This window comes from Mauremys reevesii, linkage group 3, assembly GCF_016161935.1.
Source record: "Mauremys reevesii isolate NIE-2019 linkage group 3, ASM1616193v1, whole genome shotgun sequence".
In the NCBI taxonomy this organism is placed as follows: Eukaryota; Metazoa; Chordata; order Testudines; family Geoemydidae; genus Mauremys; species Mauremys reevesii.
This window is the reverse complement of record NC_052625.1, coordinates 82,149,099-82,175,764: the sequence shown is the minus strand read 5'-3', so window position 1 is coordinate 82,175,764 and position 26,666 is coordinate 82,149,099. Positions and strand designations below refer to the sequence as shown.

The following is a 26,666-nucleotide window of genomic DNA, read 5'->3' as shown; positions in this document are numbered from 1 at the left end:
CCTCGAGCCGCGGCGGAGACGGAGGCAGCGGCAGCTGCAGCCAAGGAAGGCGGCGCGGGCTGCGCGCGCGCTGCGGAGAGCGGCGTCTCGCGCCGGCGGGCGCAGTGACAGCGCGAGACCAGGATTCCCCTTGTGCCCGCAGCAGGAGCCGCCGCCGCCGCCTGCGATGCTCAGTGAGTGGCCCCAGGGCGGAGCGCGCGAGCAGGCTGCCCCGTGCAACGCGCCCGGCAGCCGTCCCGGGCCCGGGCCGGGGGAGGGAGAGGGAGGCAGGCCTGGGCTGGGGGGGCGGCGCACACCGCGCCGGAGATGCAGCTGTGCCCGCCTGCACGGGGACGGGAACCAGCTGCCTGGCCTCCGCTCCCTGTAGCGGTGCAGCCCCAGCAACAGGGAGCGGGATGAGGATCCTGCCTCCCCATCCGCTTCTCCTTTGCTCCCTCTTGCTTTTTATCTCCTTCCTCCCCAGCTTCCTGATTCCCCCCTGGCGGCTGCTGCCTTCTCTGCCCGTGGTTTCCCCCCTCTGTGCTCTGCACTGATTTTATTAGCCTGGGAGGGGGACTATCGAACTGATTCTGCCCTGAAAAGTGATCCTGTAAAAATGGCCCCGTGGGACTCCTTGATTATTGTGTTTCATTGATTCTAGGTCACAAGAGCTCAGCTTATATGTAGGAAAACCATAACTTTTGTAACTACCACCCCTACAAACAGAGTCTGGGATCTGAAGATCAAGCTGGGGCTTTCCCTTTAATTTCATCAGAGCCAGCACTAAAGGCCCTGCAGGTCTAGTTCTGCCCTCAGCAACACCTGTGCAGCTCTACTGATGGCTAATCAGGTTGTCCAGGTGGCACTGCAGGCAAAAGTTGGTCTACAGAATCTCATGCTGTTGATGGTGCACAAGCATGAAAAAACCCAGCTTCGTTCCCAAATTGTAGGGCTGGGAGTTATGAATGACTTTCTACTGAGCACATTTGATTTGCGCTCAGTGAGACATAGGGAACCACAAATTCCCACTCTTACAGAGTTGCCTTCCAAAATACAACTGCGGTGTAAAACTCAAGCTTTTCTTATGTGTTACAAATAAATCCTGAAAGTGTTAAAAATTCAGGATTTATTAATGTTCTTTTTATGCTTATGCAAATGAAAAATTGATTTTCACTTTCTGGTCTTTATGTGCTTGCTCATTGGTGTTTTGTTTGGGTTGTAAAGGAAATTTATTATTTAAAAATACTGTTTCAGTTTTGGGGGGGGAATTCATGGAAATTGGTCTGTTACTCTAACTTTGCCTTTTACAAAATCTAATTCTGAAGTAAGATTTGACCCCACAGCTTCACTTTAAGGAAGGCAGGGATGTATTAGAATTTGAAAGGAGAGGGTGATCTGTTGTGAGCGGAAATAAAATAGATCAAGCTCGTGTGGAACACAGGAAATAAGGCAGACAAAGCTTGCCATTGAATCTCAATCTTGAAATTTCCTTCATGGGGTTGGTCAATCTTATTCTATGGACTGTGCCCAAAATGCAGGTCTGGTGTAAATGGACACAACTCCACTAAAACCCCTGTTAAACAGCTGTCTTTATTTCTGAGCCCAAACTCCACTGTTGGGTAAGGGTATAATCTACTGCAGGTAGTTAAATTATTTTTTGTCAAGGTCCAAATTTCTTGGTCAAGGTCCAGACTCCAGAGAAACATTTTTCACACCTCAATAGTAGTAATAATAAGTAAATAGAAAGATTTAACAATCTGTTTAAAAGCATCTGGTGATCCTGATTTGGCCCACAGTCTGCCTGCTGACTACCCCTGCTTACTGTTTCTACCATCTGGAATGCTTCTCCTATTTTGCTGCACCTCGTTAATTTCCATTTCAGTTTATAATGTATCTTGTCTCACTTACCCAGACCTCTATTTCTGTTACTATATATGGGGGCACTTAAGTAGAATTTGAGCAAAAATTTAGAATTTGTAAAAACAAGTTTTTGAAGAACCCTAAGACTAGTAGAAGTAATGCCATGAAATAATTTATTTTTTTTTAATTTGACTGGAAGCAGTAGCTTTTAAGCAATTAAACATTTCCCTGCATTATTTGTGACCCAAACATTGAAGTACTGAGAAGTTGAGAGAGAACAAGAGTAAACAAAAGTGGAATTGAATAATCTAACTACTTATGCTGTTGAGCAAGTTCAGTTCTCAGTTGTCAGTGACACAGGCAAAAATATTGGAAATAATTTTTTTTTAGCTGAGTCCATTTACTTCTATAAAGTGTTCTGGGATTACAGTTTATATGAAAGGCCCCATACAAAAATGAAGTTTTGCTATACTGCACGTGGACTCCAATTTTGGTGCCCCTCAGTAACAGAACATTGACCTGAAAGTGAGGGCTCAATTTGGGGATAAAAGGCAGTGATACTCTGCCTACAAGTCAATGCCTGACACTCACCATAGAATCTGCAGATGTTCAAAATATGATCAGAGGTGCTCAGCTGAACTGGTCAGGTTTGACTCTTCATATGGAGACTTGGCTACACAGTTCTCAACAAAGGCAGAGGCCCCAGCTCCTGCAGTCATGTGATGAGTTCAAAATCTAAGCTGGCTTCTGAAAAGTTGTTACTAGCCCATTTGTATGTGAAGAAAAGCTTGAAAACATGGATGGAGCATAACTGCATTAGGGTCTGCCTGAGTCTGCAGGCAGCTTCCAGAAGGAGAAGCGGCAACCACTGTAGCCAGGGAAGGTGCCCTTGGCACCACACTAACCACCAAATCAGACTAGGTTCCTGTTGCTCTGGGGAAGGGGAGCTTGGCTTGGGTTCTATGGGATTGGCACCCCCTTTGGGGCTGAGGTATTCTCTGGGCTTCTGACTTGGGGGGGGGGGAAAGCAAATGTCATTTTTCCACCTGCCACCCCCTCATGACACCAGAAGAAGATGATTTAATTCGGTGTAGACTGTGCAGCACTTCATAACATGATCTTTCCTCTCCTTTCTTTCTTATTTTGATCAGCAGTAGACGACTTAACAATATTGACCTATTATCATTCCTGGCCACTTAAGTTGATGCCCCATTAAGAAGAATCAGGTAGCTCAGACCTCTGAGTGATTTTCAGGCTTTGTGCAGACTCAGGCATTTCACATTTTAAAAGCTTTCATCACAATCAGGAGAACAAAAGACTGTAAGTGAAAGGTGAGATTTTAGAGAACAAGATGGCAGGGGGGAGGGGGAATAAAAATCTGGATCTCTGACCTGATGTGATCTGGCCTAATTTGAACCCTGCTGACAGCATTCTGAAGGGCTGATTTTTTTATGCTTATTTTGATATATTCTCTGCAATGTCCATCAAAATCACAGTATCTTTAGGAATATTGGTTTTGGTGCTTTGGGGCTTTTCTTCCTGTGTCTTTTACTGCAGATAATTTCCCTGCTTTCATTATAACACTCTTTTTAGTACTGAGGAGTCAGGTCCGATAGCCGGTGGAAGAACTGAGCTGCAGATAGCTGGAGCAAAAATACCTTTCCAGGAGAGAGGCCTTATTGGACCTCCACAGCACCTGTATCAGTAATGTCATGCATTTGCAATGTTTTAGGGGATTTGCTCAGTAGTAAACCATCTAAGCAGTTCCTGTTGGGTGACAAGAATTAAACAAAAGTGGAATTGCTAAGCAGCATAAGTAGTTAATTAGATTCTTTAAGTTCAGTTCTCAGTTGCCTGTGTTACCTATTTGGTAACTTTAAACCATCCTTTATCTACAGAAAAAAGAAATCTTCTTAGGAGATGTCATTCCTAGTGTCAGTCCCAGTCCTGTTGCACGCAAGGGAGAGAGAGTGAAGGGGAGTAAGTGTTTTCCTGCAAATGTATAGAGCCCTGCAAATTCAGAGAGATCCACTTTATATTCACGGCTATTCGTGGAACATTTTTGCAGATCGGATGTGGATACAAATTTTATAACCATGCAGGGTTCTACAAATGTAAAAAGCTAGGGTTTTTCCTGTTCCCCCTAAAGCTCTGAAAAGTCCAAGCCTGAATGAGCTTCCAGTAACTGATCTGTATCGCAAGTCCTAATCTAATTGGCGTAACACAGGGTTTCTCAAACAGGGGTTGCTGCTTGTGTAGGGAAAGCCCCTGGTGGGCCAGGCCTGTGTGTTTACCTGCAGCAGCTCCCATTTGCCTGGAGCAGCGATCCGGGGCCAGTGGGAGCCGCGATCGGCCGGACCTGCAGACAGGGCAGGTAAACACACCGGCCTGGCCTGCCAGGCACTTTCTGTACACAAGCAGTGACCCCTGTTTGAGAAACCCTGGTCTAACATCCCTAAAATGCCCAATCCCTGTATATGAGGATTTGAGAGCCCTATTTAAACTCTTGTCTTTCTCCCTTGCTTCAAACTTACCCTCTTCTCCATTAGTCATCTGCTTGATTCAGCAATTGCTGGTGAAGACTGAGCTCTGTTCCCCTCCAGCTCTTATGGGCATTACCATTTTATAGGATCTGCTGGAGTTCAACACCTCTATGCCTCAATGTAATGAGTGATGCCCCTCACTCGTTACAGGCTTATTATGAATCAGCTGTATAAGTGAGCTGTGCCCTAATGTGTGAGCACCTCTCCTTGATGCAGCTTCATGTTAGTTTTAGTAATGAAAAATCAGGCTGTGATTAAAGCAAAAAAACAAGACTCTGATGGTTAGGGGTTCTGTTTTATATTGAACCACTGGTGTGGGGCTGGTATACACACAGTTTGTGCAATGATTTAACTAAATCAGTTTAGAAACATATGTAGTTAAATCAGTGCAATGCCCTTTTGTAGATGCACACATTTTGGATTAAGCGTGGTATTGTGATTTAGTTTAAATTGGTTTAAAAAAAATGTAAAATCACTCAGTTTAAGGTACTCCATAATCTGAAATAAGAACGTTTACAAGAGGGGGTTTCACAGATTTAATTAAATCTGTTTCTAAACTGATTTAGTTAAATTTGTGCACAGAGTATGCATCAATAAGGCCTTAGTGTGAGCTTGGGCGAGTCACTTATACATCAGTTATACTAACTGCAGTATTGGATAAAATACGAGACTGCAACAAAACAGATTCTGAATCTGATTTAAGCGTCTCTGGGTGGGAGTTAGGGTTTGGAGTTCTCTGCATTCACTTTTTTGTTGACTTAAATAGAATCCTATTATACCTCTCCCTTCTGCAGAGAAGTGTTAAAGATATCAGCAGAACTTACATTGATTTATATGATTTTATTAGCTCTTTTGAGTGGAGGAAGCTGTGGTTGAATCATACAATTTCTTCATTTTTCTTCAGTTGAAAAATGCACTTGTTTGTGGGGGCCCCCCCCACAATTGACTCACTTAGGTGAACAGATGGAAAACTTTTTAAACTTGTCCCCAGAGCAAATATGGCTTTGCTATAGCACAGGTCTCTTAATTCCACTATTGCTAAAATTTCATATCCACACCCACTTGGTACTTCAAGAAGAGCTAATTGTGTTAACTGCTCCTGTAAACTGTAAAATGTGTGTGAGTATTAACAAAAGCTAAGCAACTGTCATGCTTTTTAAAAAGCTGTTAAAATCCTCTTGTTCTGTTTTTGGAGAGGGCATCCTTAAAACTAATGTCTGTCTGAGAACTGATGTACCTCATAAAACATAGTTGCTCAAACCAGAAAACATTAGTATTTATGGTAAATAAATGCAGGTCTTTTTGTAGTGGGAATGGGGACATAGGGTAGAGAGGTAGGAAGCAGACTTAATATTTAAGTTCTTTAGCTCGTTATTCTAACAGAAGAAAATTGGCACTAATCCATATTTAATAAACCATATGTCCATGTTTGGTGTTTATTTCACTTAAAACTCTTAATTTCCCTAATCCCTAAATTTCTGAATAGAGTCTATGGCTTTTGACTAAGTGTCATTAGTGGGCAAGGGGGATTCAAGTAACATCTGACCAATGTTCCGTTTGTCACAAACTATAGACTGATGCAAGCAGATTCATTCTTTTATGGCGCTATGACACTTTTAGAAAATGTTTGCAAAATTCACTGATATTACAGTACTGCAAATAATTTCTAATTAACTTGTATTGCTTCTTTTGGAATAAGGATTGCCCAAAAAGATGTGTGGGAAAGAGGTGGCTGGGTAGGGGGAAGGCAAGGGAGAGAAGGGTACAGGGAGTTCTGCTTCCTAACATTCCTATTACTTCAAAGGTAACTGGTCTTCCAGGGTTTTGCTGGAGGATCTCCTGGAAGTCCCAGAAGTTATATAATGTTAGCTCTTGCCTCTTAAACTTCATTTTAAAAAAAGTTTTTAGTTGTATGATTAAAAATCTGTTCCCTTCTTTGCTGATCAACTTTTATTTGTGTGATGATGTAATTTCACTGGTTTTGCAGTCATCAGAGTCTTTTAAGGCTAAACAGGACTTGAATTTCTAATGTGAAAAAGCAAGTAGGAGAAACATGACTTTCAGGCCCTCCCTATACATCACAATGAAAAAGGGGGTGAGGGAAAGGCACAAGCCAATTTAAAAAACAAACTTTGCAAATTACTTTTGCTACCTTAATAATGGATGTTCTTTTAGCTAAGTAAAATCTTTTGGCTAACCACTACCGTTTTCTTTTACTCTTTCAGTGTCTAGTTATGCTGAGGTATTCAGAGATGAGCACTTAAGGGTATCTCTCATACTTCAGTATCTAAAGAATCTGCCTTTGTGGTTGCTAGTATAATGGAAGTGTTGAGCCATTTGTTTTCAGTCAGGTTTAATGCAGATACTATGTTTATGGAAAAAGATACATAACCCACCTGTAAACCATATTTTTATGCACCATCTTTTTTTTTTCTTTTCTTTTGAGGTCATGAAACGCGTACGCACAGAACAGATTCAGATGGCAGTGTCCTGCTACCTCAAGCGCCGTCAGTATGTGGACTCGGAAGGTCCCCTAAAACAAGGGCTGAGGCTGTGTCAGACTGCTGAAGAGATGGCAGCTAATCTCACAGGTAAATTTTTCATGCATACTTATGGGAGGAGTAGGGGAAAATATGTAGTTTCTATATAGTAACTTTTTATTTTCAGAGGGAATTTTTCAAATACTAAATTGGGAGGAGTTACAAACAGTAGTGGGGAAGATAAAATGTAAAGGGGCCTAGACCAGAAACGTGGTCAGAAGAATAAGATGATTAATGATAGAGAATCATAGACTTTAAGGTCAGAAGGGACCATTATGATCATATAGTCTGACCTCCTGCACAACGCAGGCCACAGAATCTCACCCACCCACTCCTGTATCAAACCTATGTCTGAGCCATTAATCCCATTGTTTTAAGTGGTACAGGTTCAGGTCTTATTCTAGATTGAAACGAAAAAGCAGTGTCAAAAAAGTAAGCTAATTAATCTGGTCAAATATTCTGAAACACCCATTTATGTTCTGTGGGAAGGAGAAACCTGGTGAGTACTGATGGTGAAAAAACCTAAGGGTGAAATTGTGTATGAATAGGAAAAGCCAGTACAACTTTGTGTTGCAGAAGCACAGAATCATATCAAATAAAAATAACAGGAACTGTTTTTTTCTCTGGGTAGTAGTTGTCATGTAGTTTTGAAAGACCCTTCCACATTCCTCAAAAGAACCCTGTAATGGCTGGAATGGAAAGTGTTTACATGCACCCTCTCTCTTTCCCTTCTAAGAGTTCCTGGATCTCTGCTACACTGTCTACTCCACCCGCAACATATCCCCCTCCGCCCCAGGAACATATTTGTTTGTTTTTCAAACCATGTCTATGGCACTCTTCGCTGTAAAACCTGAAGGGGAGGGACACAACAGTCCACAAATATTGCAAGAATGTAAACACCAAAGGGTGGGGTGGGGGTTATAATGAAGGATGAAACTCATGTTTAAAGGTAAAAGAAAATATAGGCTGAATGTTCGGTGGGAGGAGGAGGAGTTTTCTGTTGGTGAGTTCTCATCCTGTGGCAGCCTCCCAAGGGGGAGTGGTACACACTCTGTTTCTTGTGATACATACAGCTTGCCTGGACAAAATACTAGTTACTGCACAATCCTGCATTGGCAGGGAGATGGACTAGAAGATGATAAAATAGATCTTTTCCATTTCTAGAATAGACCCACCACAATACCGAAGCGCAGTGTAACATGCTGTGGGTAAATGGCAGGTTCAACTCTTTATAGACCTAAGAGAAATGATAATTGGTGCTTTTTTTACAGCTTTTCATCTTCAAACCATTTTCAGACAATAGCTATAGCAGGGTTATAGTGGATCACAAATTGAATATGAGTCAACAATCTGATGCAGTTGCGAAAAGGGCTAATATGATTCTGGGTATATTAACAGGAGTGTTGTATGTAAGATACAGCGTGGTAATTGTCCCGCTCTGCTCAGCACTGGTAAGGCTTCAGCTGGTGTACTGTGTCCAGTTCTGCGCACCACATTTTAGGAAAGATGTGGAGAAACTATGGAAAGTCCAGAAAAGAGCAACAAAAATGATAAAAGATTTTGAAAACCTGACCTATGAGGAAAGGTTAAAAAACCTGGTCATATTTAGTCTTGAGAAAAGAAGACCAAGGGTTGATAAGTCTTCAGTTATGTTAAAGACTGTTAAAAGAGGTTGGTGATTGATAGGACAAGAAGTAATGAGCTTAATCTGCAGCAAGGGAGATTTGGATTAGATGTTAGGAAAAACTTTATAACTATAAGGATAGTTAAGATCTGGAATAGGCTTCCAAGGAATCCCCATCATTGGAGGTTTTTAAGAACAGGTTGGACAAACACCTGTCAGGGATGGTCTAGGTTTACTTGATCCTGCCTCAGACATCTCAAGGTCTCTTTCAGTCCTCCATTTCTATGATTCCATGTAATCTTCACAACAAACCTGTGAAGTATTATTCTCATTTTAAATGGGATGCAACTGAAGTAAAAAGATGAAGTGATTTTGCTGAAAGCTGCAGTGGGAAAGAAGAAGGCAGTGTAACAATGGGATTAGGACTCAGGAGCCATAATCTCAGTGGCATAAAGTCTGATAGTAGATGCTGGTGGGATTATGTTGGTGTTTGCAAATCTTACTATTTTGCATACAGATAAAAACCTAATTTAGATAAGAGAGTATGAATACCTGTATGTTTTTAACTGACCACCAAACACTGTAAATATATTTCTGTTCATTAGTGTGTATCCTCCTGCCAGTTCAAGGATTTTGTTGCTGGTGATCCAGAACGCAGTGATCAGTTTTCATTAGATCCCAAACTCTGGGCAGTCAGTGGTCATTTGTTGAGGTGGTCACTATTAGTTCATTTCAGACATGTTCAGTGGGAGCACAATGTGCATAAATTACAGCTCTCCAGATGAGAGCAAGCCTCTGGAAAGTTCCTTCTTCGTGACATAAAACAAATATAAAAATGGAAACTGGGCTGATCCAGACTATGGAGGTTGGATGGTCTTCCTGCAACATATCCTGACTATGGAGGTTGCCTTGGTCTTGAAGACTGATAATTAGACTAACATCTAACTGCAATAAAAAAGCCTCTGTTGAAATACTCTTGGAATAACTATTTTCATCACTTTTCCTAAAAATCTCCTGCTGACTCCCTAACAAAACCCACCCTTGCTTTTCCTGTTCAGTTGTTTCCCTGATTGTTTTTGCCATATTGTTTTCTAAACAACAATCCTTCCATTTAATTCTCTGGGTCATTTACTTCCTATTCTTGCTTATCTCCTGTAATGTGGTTTATGTTCTTTCTAGATATATTTCATACTCTTTATTTGATTTATATACTTTTCCTTTTCTTTCCTATACTGGCACTTACTTTTTCCTTCTTCCTTCAGAATTGCTTTACCTCAGCCCATTCCAAATGTTTGATATGGTCACTATATCTCTCTAGCTATTTGTCTGTTTTAGGGCCTTCACTGCAGCGTTCAAACTGGGGAGCAGAACTTCCTCCCAGCTCATCTTCTGCCCCTTATGGGACCAGAAGCATAATGCGCAAGTGAACCTGCAGCAGGTTTTTCTAATACAGGGGTATACATATACCTGTGGGTGAGGTAAATTGATAACTTTCTAACAGTCAAATAAAAGTGTGAGAGTAGCCATCCTGTGTGTATCAGCTGAAGAGAACACTTTTGTTAGCCAAAATAGAAAATTACAAGGGAGATCATCATTTCAGCTAGGATAGTTCCTTTCAATCTATTGGCAGGTCACATAACTGGCTCCATTTACAAGAACTGAAATCAGGAAATAGATGTTATCAATAGATGCTCTCATGGCCAATGGAGAGAGTGGGAGGGAAACTGTCCATGGTAGAACTGAAAGAAATGTATATACGCCCCAAATCTCTCTCTCTTTCAGAAGGAAAATACACCTGAAAACAGCTCTCCCTGCTCCAGACGAGTTTTTAGGGAGTGATTGAGTTCTTGATTCCTGTGTAAAATGTCAGAAGGGGAAGAGCTAGAATTCTAACTGCTTATAATTGGCTCATATGTAGTATCTGGTTACTGTTTGCATGATGGCAATGAGCATTGGAGGCATTGTTGAGAGAGCAAATCGCAACAACATAACTGCCCGATTAGCCTTTTCCCGAGTTAATTACTCAAAGGTAACACCCTTCTGTCTTGCATGTAAGGTGATCTTCGTGGTTTTAAAAACTAAGTCAGTTACACAGGGCTAAGGGGAGATTTAGTGGTACTCAGTAGAGTGCACCTGTGTGGTATGGGCAGAGTGGCAGATCACTCCCATTGCCTATGGGAATGTCAAAATCAGGACCTATTGCCAAGGGTAGTGCTGGGGAAACTGGAACATCCTAAAGAGCTGACGCTAAATCTTTTATTTAACCCTGTATAGAGATTTTTATTACGGAATAGCCATATTTGCGTACATGGGTGAGTCACATAAAAGGCAAGCTATTGGGTCTGCTACTGTTTGGGCTGTTCAGATGACTGATGCAGCTGACTTTGTAAACTGCTGTGCAATGCTTTTTTAGGTTAACTTGAGCAAAGTTTGTATATTATAGTTCTAATAGAGAATGTTGACTTTGTTGAGCCATAAGTCCAAGCACTAACAGAGAATCTGAACTGTAGGCATTAAGTGAGCCTAAAAAACTTTGTCTTTTAGAAGTAGAAAAACAAATTTGAAGTCATTCAATAAATATATAGGTTTTTTCCTTTTTTGCCTCACCGCTAAGATTTTATGCAACACAGCATGCCTTCAGAACCTTACTGTTTGCTTCTGCATGGAATTCCTACCAATTCTGAATTTCCAAAGTAGCTGGGTTATGGGAAAACAATCTTCCAACAGGGTTTAGACTTGTGTATTTAGGAAATAGGGGATTTGGGAGGGGTGGGATATTGTTATCCATGTGACTTCACTAGCACTGAGTTTGTTCACAGCGGGGGCTGCAGTTTTGCAGCTATCCTTATGCTCTTGCAGTTGAATTGAGCTCAGCTCTGGGAACCTGTAAACATGACCACTGCATGTCCCTAAGCTGATGGAAGATATGCCTATTTGTTATAAAGCAGGGGTGAGGGTAATGCTGAGGCACATGTGAATTTTGGCTCAACGCTATCTTCATTTCTTTCCAGTGGGACACAATAGGGGTAAGCTGGAGACTGGCCTTTCTCTCTTCAGCATGTGGAAACTGGCAACTTTGTTTATAGGCTTCCGGGCCTGTAATAACTGAGTCTTATGAACGCTAGAGAGCAAGAGGGGGACCAGGATGAGGATTAGGAATAAAGAGACTGAGGAAGAAATGGAGGGGTTTGGATTGAAAACATATGGGGAGAAGGAGAGGATGTAGGAGAGTATAAACATGGATAAAAGAAGGGGAGTGAAGGAAAGAGGGAATGAACAAATTCATAAGAAAGAAAAAGTATAGTAAAAAGGAAAAAAAACAGGTGAGAAGGAAAAGCAAAAGAATCAAGACATTACAAATTTCAAAATTTACATTTTGACATTCAAAATGTAATAGTGTACAGATGTAGTCTGCTTAGAGTGTCACAGAGAGTTGTGTATAGGTGTAGGAGGTGGAAGATTTTGGTTTTTCCTTCTTCTGATGGGGATCCCTTTTTTTGAATACTTCAAAGCTATCTTTACTAGAGTTAATATTGATCTTTCTGAAAAACAATGTAATCTCTATTTTTTGGCCATGGCATGTATTTGTCAAAACAAAACTCCATTGGAAAGGTAGTCACAAGCACCACTACAAGGTCTTTTTCTTCCCTCCTGCAAATTATTCGATATTTTGTACATGTAGGCTGGTCGAAAGATACAGCTCAGATCAGTTGGTGGATACAGCTTTTCTATAACATGCTCTCATGTTGCTGTGGACTGCATAAGGATACATTTTGATAAAAACTAGGTATTTGAAAAAGTAAAGGTATGAATTTGTGGGCACTGATTCTTTAACGGGATTTCTAGACACTGCTGTAATACAGATAAGTAGTAATTGGTGAGCAGTCCCTATACTCAAGAAATCTGATTTAATATCCCCAATTGTAGAATTTATATTCTCTGGGAATTCCTCACCTCATGTGATAGATTCATTTGAGAGAGAAACACAAGTTTGCTTCAATAAGAATGATTTATTTTAGCGCACACAGGGTTGTAGGATTGTGCTGAAGTATCTAGTGGCAATCTAAAGGGATCTGTAACAATGTTTTGAGACCGAGAACTTTGTGCTTTATTTGAAAGTTAAACGGTGGGTAACTATTGTTTCTTGTCAAGCTTTCAGTACAGTACTTAACGTGTGCAACCTTTGTCCTTTTCCCTAATTTATGTAATTTTGGATTAATAGTTTGTCAAATGCCCTATGAGACAGTATCTAAATGCTTTGCAGTACATGGCCCACATTCATCCTGAAATGTTGTCTCTTTGGTAGCATTTTGTTCAATTTTATGTTATGAATTTTGACTTTCAGATACAAATACCCTTGGATTCTAATTTTTTTTTTATTCTCCCAGTCCAATCTGAATCTGGTTGTGCCAACGTAGTGTCTGCAGCTCCCTGCCTGGCAGAGCCACAGCAATATGAAGTGCAGTTTGGACGATTACGCAGTTTTCTCACAGGTAAGCAGCTGTGGGAGGAGGAGAGCAGATTCTGGACAGGCAGTATACATTTTTAATTTTGTATAGTGTACAGTGTTAGCTCAAAGTCTTTAAAATTCCAAAAGACCTAAATCTGAAGTCCTGTAGCTTCATGAGTAAAGGGACTCCACCACTTACGTTTAAAAACAGGTAAAACAAATTAACATTTAAGATTACTGCAACTGAAAGATTAGAGAGAGAAATATTTCTCTTTTTCAGTATATTTACTCTGTGCATTTGACTGCACTTTGTGCATAGTCAGTTTTGCTGTTTCCCTTCTCAGTCGGTCAGTTTACCCTTCATGTTTGCGTGGATCTTCCATGCAGCAACAGGAGAGTGGGAAAGACGTATAATTTTTTTTAAGAAATGACAAAAGGAAGGTGTGATTGTAAAACATTAAAATTGGCAGATCATTTTAGAGGTAGATGTAGTGCTATTCTATTTCTGTTCTCGTTAGCTTTTCAGACATTGTGGTATCTGAATGCCTGAAGCTATTTTTAACTCATTTTTTCATTGTCTAGATCTTAAGGGGAACTGTGTTCCTTTAAATTTACCTGAGCATTGCTCCAAAGTTTTTTTTGGAACTAGAGGATGTGGGGAAGAAACCAACAATGTTGTCACTGTGTGCCCCCCAACATAGAAAGAAAACTTGATCTTTCTAGAAAGGAAAATACCCTTGGGGGGAGGGTAGGTGGCAGTAAAAAGTGGGAGGGCTTCTGGGGAAAGAAGTACAGAAGTGGCCAATCAAAGTGTGTGTGTGTGTGACTGCCAGCCTTCACGGCTGTGGGGAGAGCTCTATTGATTACAGTTATATTTAAGTTAGGATTAATATTCCTGCTGGAGTTGAGGAGGGTTAGTTGGGAAGATTTCCCATCACAGTATGTAATGTAGCTGGTCTGTAGACTTATCGTGACCATCAGTAATGCAAACTACTGCATGCTTTTATGATTTGGCGGGTGGAGATAGTTTTGAAAAGTGTGGACATTCTTTTCAGGATTGCAGGTAAACCTCATGTGTTAGATGCAGGGTGCAGTTTTCTTAGCATCTTCTTGCTTGAGGCTCACAGGTGCCCTTTAAGACAGCCTTCAAGGCTCCAACTGTCAGCTGCTTTCCCCTTTCTATCCCCTTCTGTTTTGGTTTTGATCTTACCTGCTTGATCCCCTTCTGACTTGAACATTAACCTACTTTTGTATCTGCATCTATGATGTGTAACCTGCAGCCAGACAGCCAAATGAAGCTCACCAAGGGCTTGCTGTCTCTGTCTCCACTGGCACTGAAAAGCTGCTGTTGCACATTTCTTAGTAGTGCATTCCTGTAGGGCTCCTGCAGGTCCCATTCTCTCCCACCCCCATTCCTGCCAACTTGTAGCCTCTTCTCCAGTGAGGTCCTGCTCCTCTCAGCACTTCTGAGGCATGGGAATGGAACAGAGCACCATCTGGCAGCTTGGGAGTTCAGAGTGTGCAAAGCACTAAGTGGTTGTGTATGACCTGGGAGAGAAGGGAGAAAGAATGCAGAGGGGGGAGAGGCTTACAAAAGGAGACAGAGAGGGGCAAAATGGCAGGATGGAAAGGAAAAAGTGTTGGAAGAATACATAGGTTCTTTTCCATTGTCTTTTCTCATTGATTTGAAAGGAAAGAGAAAATGATGTCTGGGAAGGCAAGAGGCAGAGAGAAATGGGAATAAAGAAATAAAAAGGGATGAAAAAGACCCACCTTTAAGGCTTTTAAAATATTTTGTTGCATTCATCTGAATGCATCATACACAAACGTTGAGGCTTGAGCGGCTGGTAAATTTCTGTTGTGGCCCTGTATGCTGCCACGGTGTGTGTGGCACTGCTTGGCATGCTACAGCTCCCTGCAGCCACTTGAATCCGGAAGGAAAACAGCCCCAAGAAGCTGGCTTAAAAAGGGGTGGAATTGTTACACTGTACCTTGAAGAAACTGTATGTGTGTATCCCAATCAGGTGTACATTACACTGTGTTCCAGAAATTACTGGTGGGATTTGTTTTGGCTAAAGAGAGAGAGAGCAGAGACAGAAATAAAACTGTGAAGCACAGCGTGTTGCAGTACGTTTTCAAAATAAACTGAGAGTATGTTCCTCTTCCTTCATTTGCGAATCAATTCCATGCATTTAAAAGCACCAAACGCAAGTTTTACTGGAGCTGGGAAAACCACTCAGAACAGGCCCAAATTAAAGTAGGTAAATAATTCTGTGTTAAACATTACGGAGGTCTTGTGTACAAATACATTTTTTAACATATCCTAATTTTAAAGTGCAATTATTTCAGTACATAAAGCATTTAAAATAGGAAAATTTTCTTCTAAATTCATAAAAGAAATGCCAGGAGTCATGTTGTTTATGGTGTGTATTTTAATAAATGGGCCTTAATTAAAAGTGCTGTTAGTAACAGAAGTAAGCTTTTTCAAACTGAATTTTATGTTGACAGTTCCCTCTTGCTGAGCTAAAAATGTATTTTAAATCAGAGATGCAATAGATTCTCTATTCCCCCTTTAGGGACACCAAGTATTTATTTAGAAACACCAACAGAAGGCTAGACATTTGTCCTCTAATGCCATTGAAAGCAGCTTGAAATAAATTTTTGATTTATGTTTCTAGCAGAAAATAGATTGAGAGAAACCAAAATGCTGCTTGTTGTTGTTGTTTTGATTTAGATTCAGATTCCCAGCACAGCCATGAAGTGATGCCTCTTCTGTATCCCCTTTTCGTCTACCTCCATCTTAACATGGTTCAAAATGGCCTAAAGAGCACAGTGGACAGTTTCTACAGTCGCTTCCATGGGATGTTCATGCAGAATGCCAGCCAGAAGGATATCATTGAGCAGTTGCAGACTACCCTGACTATTCAAGACATTCTGTCCAACTTCAAGCTCCGGGCATTTCTGGACAACAAGTATGTTATCCGCCTTCAAGAAGACAGCTACAACTACCTTCTCCGCTACCTCCAAAGTGACAACAACAATGCTCTTTGCAAGGTTCTTACCTTGCACATTCACCTGGATGTGCAGCCTGCCAAGAGGACAGACTACCAGCTATATGCCAGTGGCAGCTCCTCACGCAACGAGAGTAATGGCCTGGAAACAACAGACATGCCTGCTTCCATACTGCAGAATGAGGCAGCGCTGGATTTACTGCAGGACAGCATTAAACGAGTCAAGGACGGGCCTCCTTCACTAACCACCATTTGTTTCTATGCCTTCTATAACACAGAGCAGTTGCTGAACACAGCAGAGATCTCACCGGATAGCAAGCTGCTTGCTGCTGGGTTTGATAATTCTTGTGTAAAGCTGTGGAGCTTGCGATCCAGGAAGTTAAAATCTGAGCCCCATCTTGTAGACGTGTCGAGAATCCGCCTGGCTTGTGACATCGTGGATGAGGAGGTCTGAATATCCTTATTTTTCACCCTATACATTTTGGAATGTGTGTAGACTATTTATATAAGAAAGGCTAAAAGAAATGTTTTCTAACTTGGATGTGGGGATAGGGCTTCATGGAACGGGAGAGGAACTGTGAGGGCATTGAAAAGCTGAATGACCTTGAATCTGCTCCACCCCAATATGAAAGTCTTATGAGCTACTGCCATCCCTCTCTTCTCCTGCAGCAGCCCTTAATGCAGACAGCTGTGGGAGGATTTTATGTGGACAAGCTCAGGCAGCAGCCTGCCAGTCCTAGCTGCTTTTTTCCTGCTCCCTCTGTACTTGTCTTAGCCACTAGAACAGGGGTGAGCAAACTTTTTGGCGCGAGAGCCACATGTGGGTGGGGAAATTGCATGCAGGGCCATGAATGTAGGGCTAGGGCAGGGGATGCAGTGTGCAGGCAGGGTCTCAGGGCAAGGGGTTGAGGTGGAGGAGGGGACTCGGGGGTGGGGGTGCGGAGTGTGGGAGGAGGCTCAGGGCAGGGGGTTGAGGTGCAGGAGGGGTACAGCAGGGGGCTCAGGGCAGGGGTTGGGGTGCAGGAGGGGTGCGGGTTCCAGCCCAGTGCTGCTTACCTGGAGCAACTGTGGGGTGGCAGCGGCGCACGCCAGGGCAGTCTCCCCGCCTGCCCTGACCCCACGCCGCTCCGGCACCACATCCCTTCAGGGGGTGGGCAGAGGGCTCGGCGTACTGCCTTTGCCTGCGGGTACTTTCCTCGAAGCTCCCATTGGCCATGGTTTCCCGTTCCCGGCCAATGGGAGCTGCAGGGGGCAGTGCCTGCAGGTGAGGGCAGTGCACAGAGCCCTCTGCCCTGCTTCCCCCAGGGGCCGCAGGGATGTGGTGCCAGCCTCTTCTGGGAGTAGTGAGAGGCCTGCGGTGCCCTGGGGGAGGCAATCCCGTGGCCTGGATCCAAAGCCCTGACGGGCCAGATCTGGCCCGTGGGCCATAGTTTGCCCACCCCTGCACTAGAACATATGCAACCTGGTATCATTGAACCACTAGTGGAGGCCCAACCCCAGAAACACACAGCCATCCTGTGAGTGAGAGAGTGAGGCTGGATGGATAGCAGGAGTGAAACAAGAACAGTGAATAAGACAATACAAAGCAAAATTACCAGGGAAAACAAGACAAGAAGGGGGAAAAAGGAGCTGACAGAAGAGGGTAGGAGATAGAAAATGGACAGAAAAAGAAGAGAGCAGAATGGGGCTGGGCCTGGTGTGAGGAGTCATGGAAGTGGGAGCCATGCCCATTTCCCAAACTGTCTCCAGGGAGGCTCCATAAAGGTTGAGAAGCTGTGATTTAACTGATCAGTGGGTAAATGTTTAGTGTAGAGAAATTATGCAGAACTGTCTATATTAAGGAAACTGCACTGTAGAAATGTAAGAGACTTGCCAGTCTATCTTTGTAATGTTTGAGAGGAGAATGAGGCGTATGCCTTTGCATACCTGGTCTTCTCCCCAAGGCTTTGCTAGATGGCATCATCTAGTTTATTCCACATCTCTTTTACTTAGTGCCAATTGCCCCATTTCTGCCCTCCGATTGCAGCTACCCACATGGCACCTTGCATCTGATTAGGAGATCAGGACTTGTGACTGACTTTCTTTAATCATCCTTCCAAGCAAGGCCTCCCTTATTCTTGTGTCCAGCAGCTTGCTGTGAGAACATCCTCTTGCTGCTGTTTTGCCATTTTGTGGTGGTCTTTAAAGAAAACCCAGTAGCATCTAGATCAGGGGTTGGCAACCTATGGCACGCGTGGGGGTTTCCGCCGCCGGCTCCTGCCAACCGGGATTCCACCGCCCATCCCACTCAGCGCCCGCTGCTGGCCCGGGTGAAGGAACCCCAGGCTGGCAGCAGCCTGAGACCCCGTCTGGCAGGAGCCAGTGGCCAGAACCCCAGAGCTGTGGGGGCTGAGCCGCTTAGTTGCTGCTCTGGGGTTCTGGCTGCTGGCCCCTTGCCAGCCGGGGTCCCCGCCGCAGCCCCACTCACCTTGCTTCCAGTTGGAGTTGAAGCGCAGGCCCCCTGCCAGACAGGGTCCAGGCCTCCTGCTCAGCCCTACCAGCCGCCAGCTCCACTCACCTCAGCTGCCGATCTGGGGTTCCAGCCGCTGACCTCCTGCCAGCCAGTTAACAATTGATCACTCAGACGCCAGTGTGCAGCTTAAAGTATCCAAATACGTGCCAGACATTGGAAAACTCAGCAAGGAAGAGCAAGGGCAAGGATCATAGTAAACTGATAAGATCTGCATTTTAATTTAATTTTAAATAAAGTTTCTGAAACATTTTGAAACCCTTGTTTACTTTACATATAACTGTAGTTTGGTTATATAATATATGGACTTAGAGAGAGATCTTCTAAAAAATGTTAAAATGTATTACTGGCACGCAAAGCCTTATAATTAGAGTGTATAAATGAAGACTGGGCACACCACCCTGATCTAGATAGTGAGGGACTGTTTACTTCAGCATAGTAAAGAGAACTCCGAGCCCTAATTATGAGGAGTAGGGATTGTTTTGTTAGTCATCTTGGGGCAGACTTCCAGGCTTAGTAGCAATGTAGCTCAATACTCAGTACTACTTGAGTTAACCATTTCAGGTGGGTGTACAAATTGGTAGCTTAGGCTTTCCCAAGATCAGGCTGTGAACGACTTCCATCATAAGGTTCTGGGAGTCCATAGGACTTGTCACTTTGAATCAGTGCTGTGACAAATATGCAGGTCACCTCGGATTGCCTCTTGGCTTCAGGCTGCCCTATGCTATATACATTCCCTTGTTTACATATCTAACTTCTGAATAGCAAAACACTGCCAAGTTATTTGGAGTATATATTGCTTCTTGCTAGCAAGTGTTTACATACCTTTTATATGTATTCTGAAATGGCTTTGGAAGTCTGGTGCAAATGGCTCTTGCTGATTATTTAACATTTGTGTCCATTGTAATATCGGCATACAAATTTAAAACAATATCTTGTCAAAAATTAGCACACGTCCAAGCAATTACTGCCCCACCACCTTCACCCACTGACCAAAAATACCCCACCATCCTGGTAGCAGGACCAAATGTAGGGGAAAACCTGGATGAACACACTTCTTACAACATGTCCTAATATTGCCAAATTCTGGGCTAGAAAGGGAAAAAAATATAGAATGGAGAGCCCATCAATGAGAATATGCGGCCACAGGCCTCCAGGAGTTCAAACTTGAGAACGGGCATTCAGATACAATTGGGATGGAGGCAATAAATACCTATATAGGCGGAGCAAGAGCATTCTGGCTGGTCACAGGTGCCATGATGTGTGATAGTGAAAGGAAAGGCTATATCCGGGAGAGCTGTTCATGTATAAATGATCAGTACTGTGGAAAATATACAATACACAGGATAACTTAGATAAAAAGCACCTGGATGCTACAGCGATGGGTGCTGTAGAATAGCCTTTGATGCCTCACTTTGGAGATACAGGGTTTCTATATTGTCTTGTTTTTCTCCTTCCCCCCACCCCCACCCGTCCCACTCACTCCAGATACTTTTGGTTTTGGGGAGATTATTGCATATCCTTAGTGCCTGAAGTAATTTTCCTTCAACTTTGTTTCTAATTTGCAGTAAACTAAATGACTAAATTCAGTTTCTCATGATGTAAAATTGTAAGATTGCACCAATGTTCAATAGATCATTTGCCGTAACTGCACTGGTGACACTATCGGGTTTTTTGTTCATCTCTGTGTATGAACACAAAGAGAGGTTCAGATATTAAAATAATTTCCAGAGCATGAGTGTTACAGAAGTGCAGTTGCTTCTACTTGGCACAACGCCCTAAAATTATTAGGGTCAAAAGGCTTTTAGCAGGTCTAACTTACAGGGCTGAAAACAAGTTCCTTATTCAGTGTAATGCCCCAACATGCTGGTGATGTCTCATCTCTGAAGAGTGCTGGAGGCTTGAGCCTGCCCTTTTGGGATAAGGCAAGTCCATTGTCTTTATAATCACATGTGCTATAGGCTTTATATTAATATTCTCTCATTTAACTGTATACTCACAGTCCAATTGAATATGTGATTTTGCAGCTGTGCAAACAGCCTCATAATTGTCCTCTTTGCAAGGTTGCCATGTAAGTGTCTAGGACTACATAAATCAACAGCAAAAAATGCTGCATTTTGTTCCAAGCTGTAGGAGTGGCTGCTCCTAAACTCCGATGTGAAGTCAGGCCTTGGCTACACTTGCAAATTTGCAGCGCTGCAGCAGGGTGTGAAAACACACCCTCTGCAGCGCTGCAAATTGCGGCGCTGCAAAGTGCCAGTGTGGTCAAAGCCCCAGCGCTGGGAGCGCGGCTCCCAGCGCTGTACGTTATTCCCCACAGGGAGGTGGAGTACGGACAGCGCTGGGAGAGCTCTCTTCCCAGCACTGGCGCTTTGACTACACTTAGTGCTTCAAAGCGCTGCCGCAGCAGCGCTTTGAAGAGCAAGTGTAGCCAAAGCCTTAGCTCTACTTAAATTCTGCTCTGAAGATACTGAGTGGCAGGGGGCATATGAGTGAAAGAGAGGGATTAGGGTACCAGGCAGGAGGAATACTGGAGGAAGCAGCCTGAAGACTGTCCTTCAGAGCCTCTTCTCTAGCAGAGGGTAGAGGCTCTTCAAAGCAAGCACCTTCCCCTGCTGTGCTGCTATATGCAGGAATTGGGCTTCCCGCTTGAAAACCTTAGGAGCTCTGCTGGACAAGAGAGAGATTGTAGGTGTCTAGGATAATCTGCTGGTGCAGGGATGGGGGTGGAAGAATGAAATACTGCCTGGCCCCAACATTGTTCCCACTAAAGATCTTGAGGCCTGGCTCATTTCCTGCAACATGTGACTGGGATGAAAGGGTTTTGAGGATGAAATTTGTCATTTTAAAAAAGAGTAACTTCAGTCACTTTATATAAAGGTTCCCAGAATTAATAAAAACAGACTGGATCAAGGGACAATACTAAAAATAAAAAACTGCTCTGTGGGAGAAAATAGTTCTTTATTGTCTCTGCATGTGTGTGTGTGCGCACACGCATGCTCATTTTACACACACACCTAATCACCTCCTGTTTAGTTTCAGGCAATATACCACAGCCTTAATTGTTTTCTTCCCCAAGTGTTGGTTGCTGTTGCCCTCTGTGTGCATGTATGTCTGCAGGGAACCAAGGGTCTCTGCTATTCTGCCTGTCCTTCAGCCTGCTTTTTGGGTCCTTCTCAAGTACCTGCATCTGCTGCTCATAGCTTTTCCAAGTAGTGGCAGAGTGAAATTTAAATCACCATGATTCTTGTGAGTTTAACTACTTCCCACAGAGGTATAAACAGCAGCAGTGAAATTTACCAGGGTTAAATTGTCACACAGCAGCTGTTGTAAGAGAAAGATTTGAGCATCAGCAGGGGCACATTAAGCTCTCTGTAGACTCAGGAAGATGACACTGCACTGGTTCACATTTGAAAGGTAACCTTTGCAACCAAAAGGGCTTTAGAAATAAAAACACTTCAGTTCTGTAGAACTTTACCTGTCTGGGATTTTTTTTTTCTAAGATCTCGTACCAGAGATTATGACATTCGGAAAGTTTTTAATACTTTCTTTAAAAAAAAAAATTTCCAGACCGTATTGTACAAATAATAAAATACAATTGTTAATGCATGTAGTTGGCTTGTAAAAGGGTAGTGTTTTGCATATTGAAATGTGAGGAAAAAAAATGTTTACACTGCTCTAACCTGCAGTAGTAACTGCTTTGGAAGGGATGATGAGCATTACTGAGAATATCAAATGCTATCATATATCCAAGAAAAGTATGTATTATCACATTTCATGCCTGGAACAGTAATTCTGAAAAATTACTAAAGGAGAATGGATTCCCCCACCCCCACAATTGATGACAGCACAGTCCTAATTCTGTTACTGTTCTAACTGCTACAAAGAGTCAAGAGAAGAGGGGGGGAAAAAAAAGATAAAAGGTTTAGAAAACGAGGAAAGGTTGAAAAAACTGGGCATGTTTAGTCTTGAGGAAAGAAGACCGAGGGGCGACCTGATAAGTCTTCCAATATGTTAAGGACTGTTACACAGAGGATGGTGATCAATTGATCTCCATGTCCACTGAAGGTAGGACGAAAAGTAATAGACTTAATCTGCAGCAAAGAGATTTAAATTTAGATATTAGGAAAAACTTTCTAACTATAAGGGAAGTTAAGCTCTGGAATAGGCTTCCAGGGGAAAGTTGGAAGCATTTAAAAACAAGTTGGACAAACACCTGTCAGAGATGGTTTAGGTTTACTTGGTCCTGCCACAGTGCAGGGGGCTGGACTTGAGAACTTCTTGAGGTCCCTTTCAACCATAAATTTCCATAATTCTGTGAAATACTCAACTAAAATACAAAATGGAGTGTAGAAAGTTCTTTGTGGTTAGCATTTCCTGTGTGACACTGGAAACAAAGGAATTGAACTCAGTCCTCAACCAATGGTAGATTTGTGGTCTGTGAATATCTGGGTGCATTTTTTTTTGAGTACAGAAGAAGGTTACTGGAATACGAGACAGCTTCTGAGCAGAAGAGAGGTTACACATGCTTGCTGACTGTCTAGAAATCATAATTTATTGGGAGGGCATAAAACTAAAATTCTGGATTTATGTAAATTACTAAAACTGCACTGTAAAATAAGGAACCTCAGTGGGCTTTTATTGGCAACTTTGTCAGGAATCAACAACTGACATAACATGCTGCAGATTGCAAGCCCTCACCTTTAATATATGGAGATGTGGCTTACAGACAGTGCAGGCTCCAGCAAGCAATGCTACATCCAGGGCAGAGGAGGACAGTTGGCTAAAAATGGAGCTTTGCATGTTAGAACCTGTAGTCTCTGTGCCACACCCCCATAGTAGAGATTCGGTTGCTGTAAACCATATCATGAAATTCCCGTGAGTGCTGCTTTGATGAAGGAAAGATTTGTGACTTTATTATATTTCTATTCACATCTGGGGGAGGAGGAAATGCATAGTAGCATTGCTTTCAATTGCCCTTCATTTCTTTTAATCTGCTGCATCTTTTTTCTGCTAGAAGTCTGGGTTTCTTTTATCCAGAGCGACATTAATTTCCAATAATGACTACACCAAAGCATTGGGTGCCAAAATCTGTTTCCACACTACTGCCAAGAGCTTAGTAGAGAGTGAATAGGAAGTTACCAAATGAGTTTAGCAAGTGTGCCAAAGGAGGAGAAATTTGGAAAAGAATACATCTTAAAATAGCCTGTCTTGTCTATTTTAATATAATCTCAGGTCCTGTCTACACAGGGCACTCAGGAAAATTGAACCAAATTAAATAAAGATGTGACTTTAGAGTGGATAACTAAACCACATAAGAATTTAATGTGGAATTCTTATTCAGAATTGAAGCGGCCTTAACTTGGTTTATGCAGTGTTGTTGTGGCCATGTTGGTCCCCAATAAAAGACATTACCTCACACACCTTGTCTCTTTAATTCATTTTAGTTTAATTCACTTTGAAAGTGAATTAAGATAAACCAAATTAAGGCCACTTTGATTCTGAATAAGAGTATCCCCACAGGGTTTTTAGTGTGGTTTAACTAATCCACTTTATAAATTAATTTGGATTAACTTTCCTGTCTCCCCATGTAGACAAACCCTGAATTTAAGGTTCCTTCAGAGATGGGGAATGGAGGTATGGAAAGTGAAGATAAAACCAAAACTCTTTCAGCATGTCTGCATAAGATCCAGCATGGAGCAAACATGCTTGAGAAGTGGACGTTGCTGTGTTACACAGAACGGACATCTATAACTCTACCACTAGTTCTCCCTTTTTTTGGCAGTGGCAAAGGAGAGGATCCTCTGAGATCACTCCAGCCTGGTTCTCACTTGTTGCTTCTTGTTGAACAAATAAATATGCTCTTTTGTTTTCTGCGCTGTCCAGGAGGAAGATGACAACAATGTAGGCACAGAAATGAAGATACTGAGAGGACATTGTGGACCGGTGTATAGCACGAGGTTCCTATCGGACAGTTCGGGACTCTTATCTTGTTCTGAGGACATGTCCATCAGATACTGGGACCTTGGAAGTTTTACAAACACTGTGTTGTACCAAGGGCATGCCTACCCTGTCTGGGATTTGGACATAAGTCCTTGGAGCCTGTACTTTGCCAGTGGTTCCCATGACCGCACAGCAAGACTCTGGTCATTCGATCGGACATACCCACTGCGAATATACGCGGGCCACTTAGCAGATGTGGACTGTGTAAAGTTTCACCCCAATTCCAACTACTTGGCTACAGGATCCACAGACAAAACTGTGCGCTTATGGAGTACTCAGCAGGGGAACTCTGTGCGCCTCTTCACAGGTCACCGTGGCCCTGTGCTAGCACTTGCATTTTCTCCCAATGGTAAGTATCTGGCTTCAGCAGGAGAAGACCAGCGGTTAAAGCTGTGGGACTTGGCATCTGGCACACTTTACAAAGAACTGAGGGGGCACTCGGACAATATAACCAGCCTTACTTTTAGCCCCGACAGTAGTTTGATTGCCTCTGCATCGATGGACAATTCTATTCGGGTTTGGGACATTCGGAACACATACTGCAATGCCCCTGCAGATGGTTCTTCCAATGAACTGGTTGGTGTATATACCGGACAGATGAATAGTGTACTGAGTGTACAATTTATGGCCTGTAACCTTCTTCTGGTGACTGGAATTGCACAAGAAAATCAGGAACATTAATTTTTTTAGGGAGGTGGGTGGGGGTATTGAATGCCAGAGTCCATTACCAGCTGAGATTAAATTACTGACTGTGAAACACTTTCTTCCTCTCTCCCATTAGCAGACATGTTCAGAATGATGCAAATATTTTCAAATGGCTTTCCCATAAAAGGACCTATACTGTTGAACAGAGAGAGAGGAAGAGGGAATGGCAGAAAACTTTAACCTAGTCTGATACTGGTAGGGCAGAGGAAGAGGGGAAGAGAGCCTGTTGTTCAGTAGCTTGGGACAGCCAAAAACCTAGTCCAGACAAGTGAAATTATCAACTGGACAAGCTGCTGACCTGCACTTAAATACTCTGTATTGACTGATGGGCATATCCTACAGCGCTATTAGCGGAGGCATGAGTGCGCTCGCATATGTGTAACTACTGGCCCAGTTGGCTTTTCTCTTTTTCTGGTATTGCAGAGGACCAGAATTTAAGATCCTTATATTAAAATAAAATGGCTATTTACAGTAATGGTCCCAATCACTACAGCTCACAATAGCACTACTGAGGTGTTTTGGACTAATAATGTAAAAAAAATCGCCTTTTTTAGTAAGGGGAGGGAAATCTGATGTAACAGCCCATCTCTGCATTATCATTTGGGTTAAATTATTGGCACTGCCTATGAGATTTGTAACTCTTCCTGGTCCAGGAATTTGGGATTTTCCAAATCTTGTTGCACTGTATTTTGGAGGTAGAGGGAGTAGGCAAGAGTGGTGATTTGAGGGTGATTAATAACTCACCCTGGCTGGAGAAGAGTGTGAGAGCCTGATGGAACTTAACAGCAGAAACTTGGCCTCGTCATAGGAAAGGGTCATGTCTGCACCTCACCAAAAATATTTCAGCAAATGGAAGTTGGCAGTCTTTGGAGGATGGGAAGGGGACACATGAAATGGAAAATAGTATTACTAAATTATTGTGCATACACAGAGGCAGCTTTGCCAGTGTTGGATTTTTCTCAAAATGTTGCAATATCAATTATATGAACTTTGTGAAACAAATAGTCAGCATTTAAAATCAGGATCTGAGGAAAATGCAAGTCCTAATTTGTCATTTGAAGAGAAGATTAAATACTTCTGCTTTCTGGAAAGAGTTATTTTGTATTTTGTTTTCTATTAAAAGCATTTAGTTTAAAAAAAAAAAAGCATTAGTCTCTTTGTGGGGAATTTAGGGTTGCGCTGATTTGTGTGGAAGGTGAAGGCAGGTTCATTGGTTGGGTTACATCTCAATACACTTTGCATCAAGGAGAGTTGATGCTTGTTGTTGGTTATGCTATACTAGTGCCCCCATAACAGAACTAACCTTGATGGCAAGTAATGGAGTAGAACTGCCGCTAAAGGAATTAAAGTGCGGGATACCATAATTTTTCTCCTAAGATGTCTTGTCTTACACATCTCACATCCCCCTCAGTTTAAATTACCTGAAACTTAAATGTTTATAA

At 42.5% G+C, this 26,666-nt stretch overlaps 1 protein-coding gene across 3 annotated transcripts; it reads left to right on the top strand.

The window, feature by feature from the left end:
• Positions 1–18: 18 nt before the first annotated feature.
• Positions 19–26,347, top strand: TAF5L (TATA-box binding protein associated factor 5 like). Of its 3 annotated transcripts, XM_039530367.1 has the most exons (6): positions 56–173; positions 2,994–3,170; positions 6,829–6,973; positions 12,935–13,039; positions 15,731–16,455; positions 24,403–26,347. In XM_039530367.1, the coding sequence occupies exons 3-6, from the start codon at positions 6,832–6,834 to the stop codon at positions 25,198–25,200; spliced, it is 1,770 nt and encodes a 589-aa protein (XP_039386301.1). In that variant the 5' UTR covers positions 56–173; positions 2,994–3,170; positions 6,829–6,831; the 3' UTR covers positions 25,201–26,347. The 3 variants fall into 3 exon arrangements, with proteins under 3 accessions (XP_039386299.1, XP_039386301.1, XP_039386302.1); XM_039530365.1 differs by lacking the exon at positions 2,994–3,170 and having other exon boundaries at positions 19–173; XM_039530368.1 differs by lacking the exon at positions 56–173 and having other exon boundaries at positions 2,991–3,170.
• The last annotated feature ends 319 nt before the right edge of the window (positions 26,348–26,666 follow it).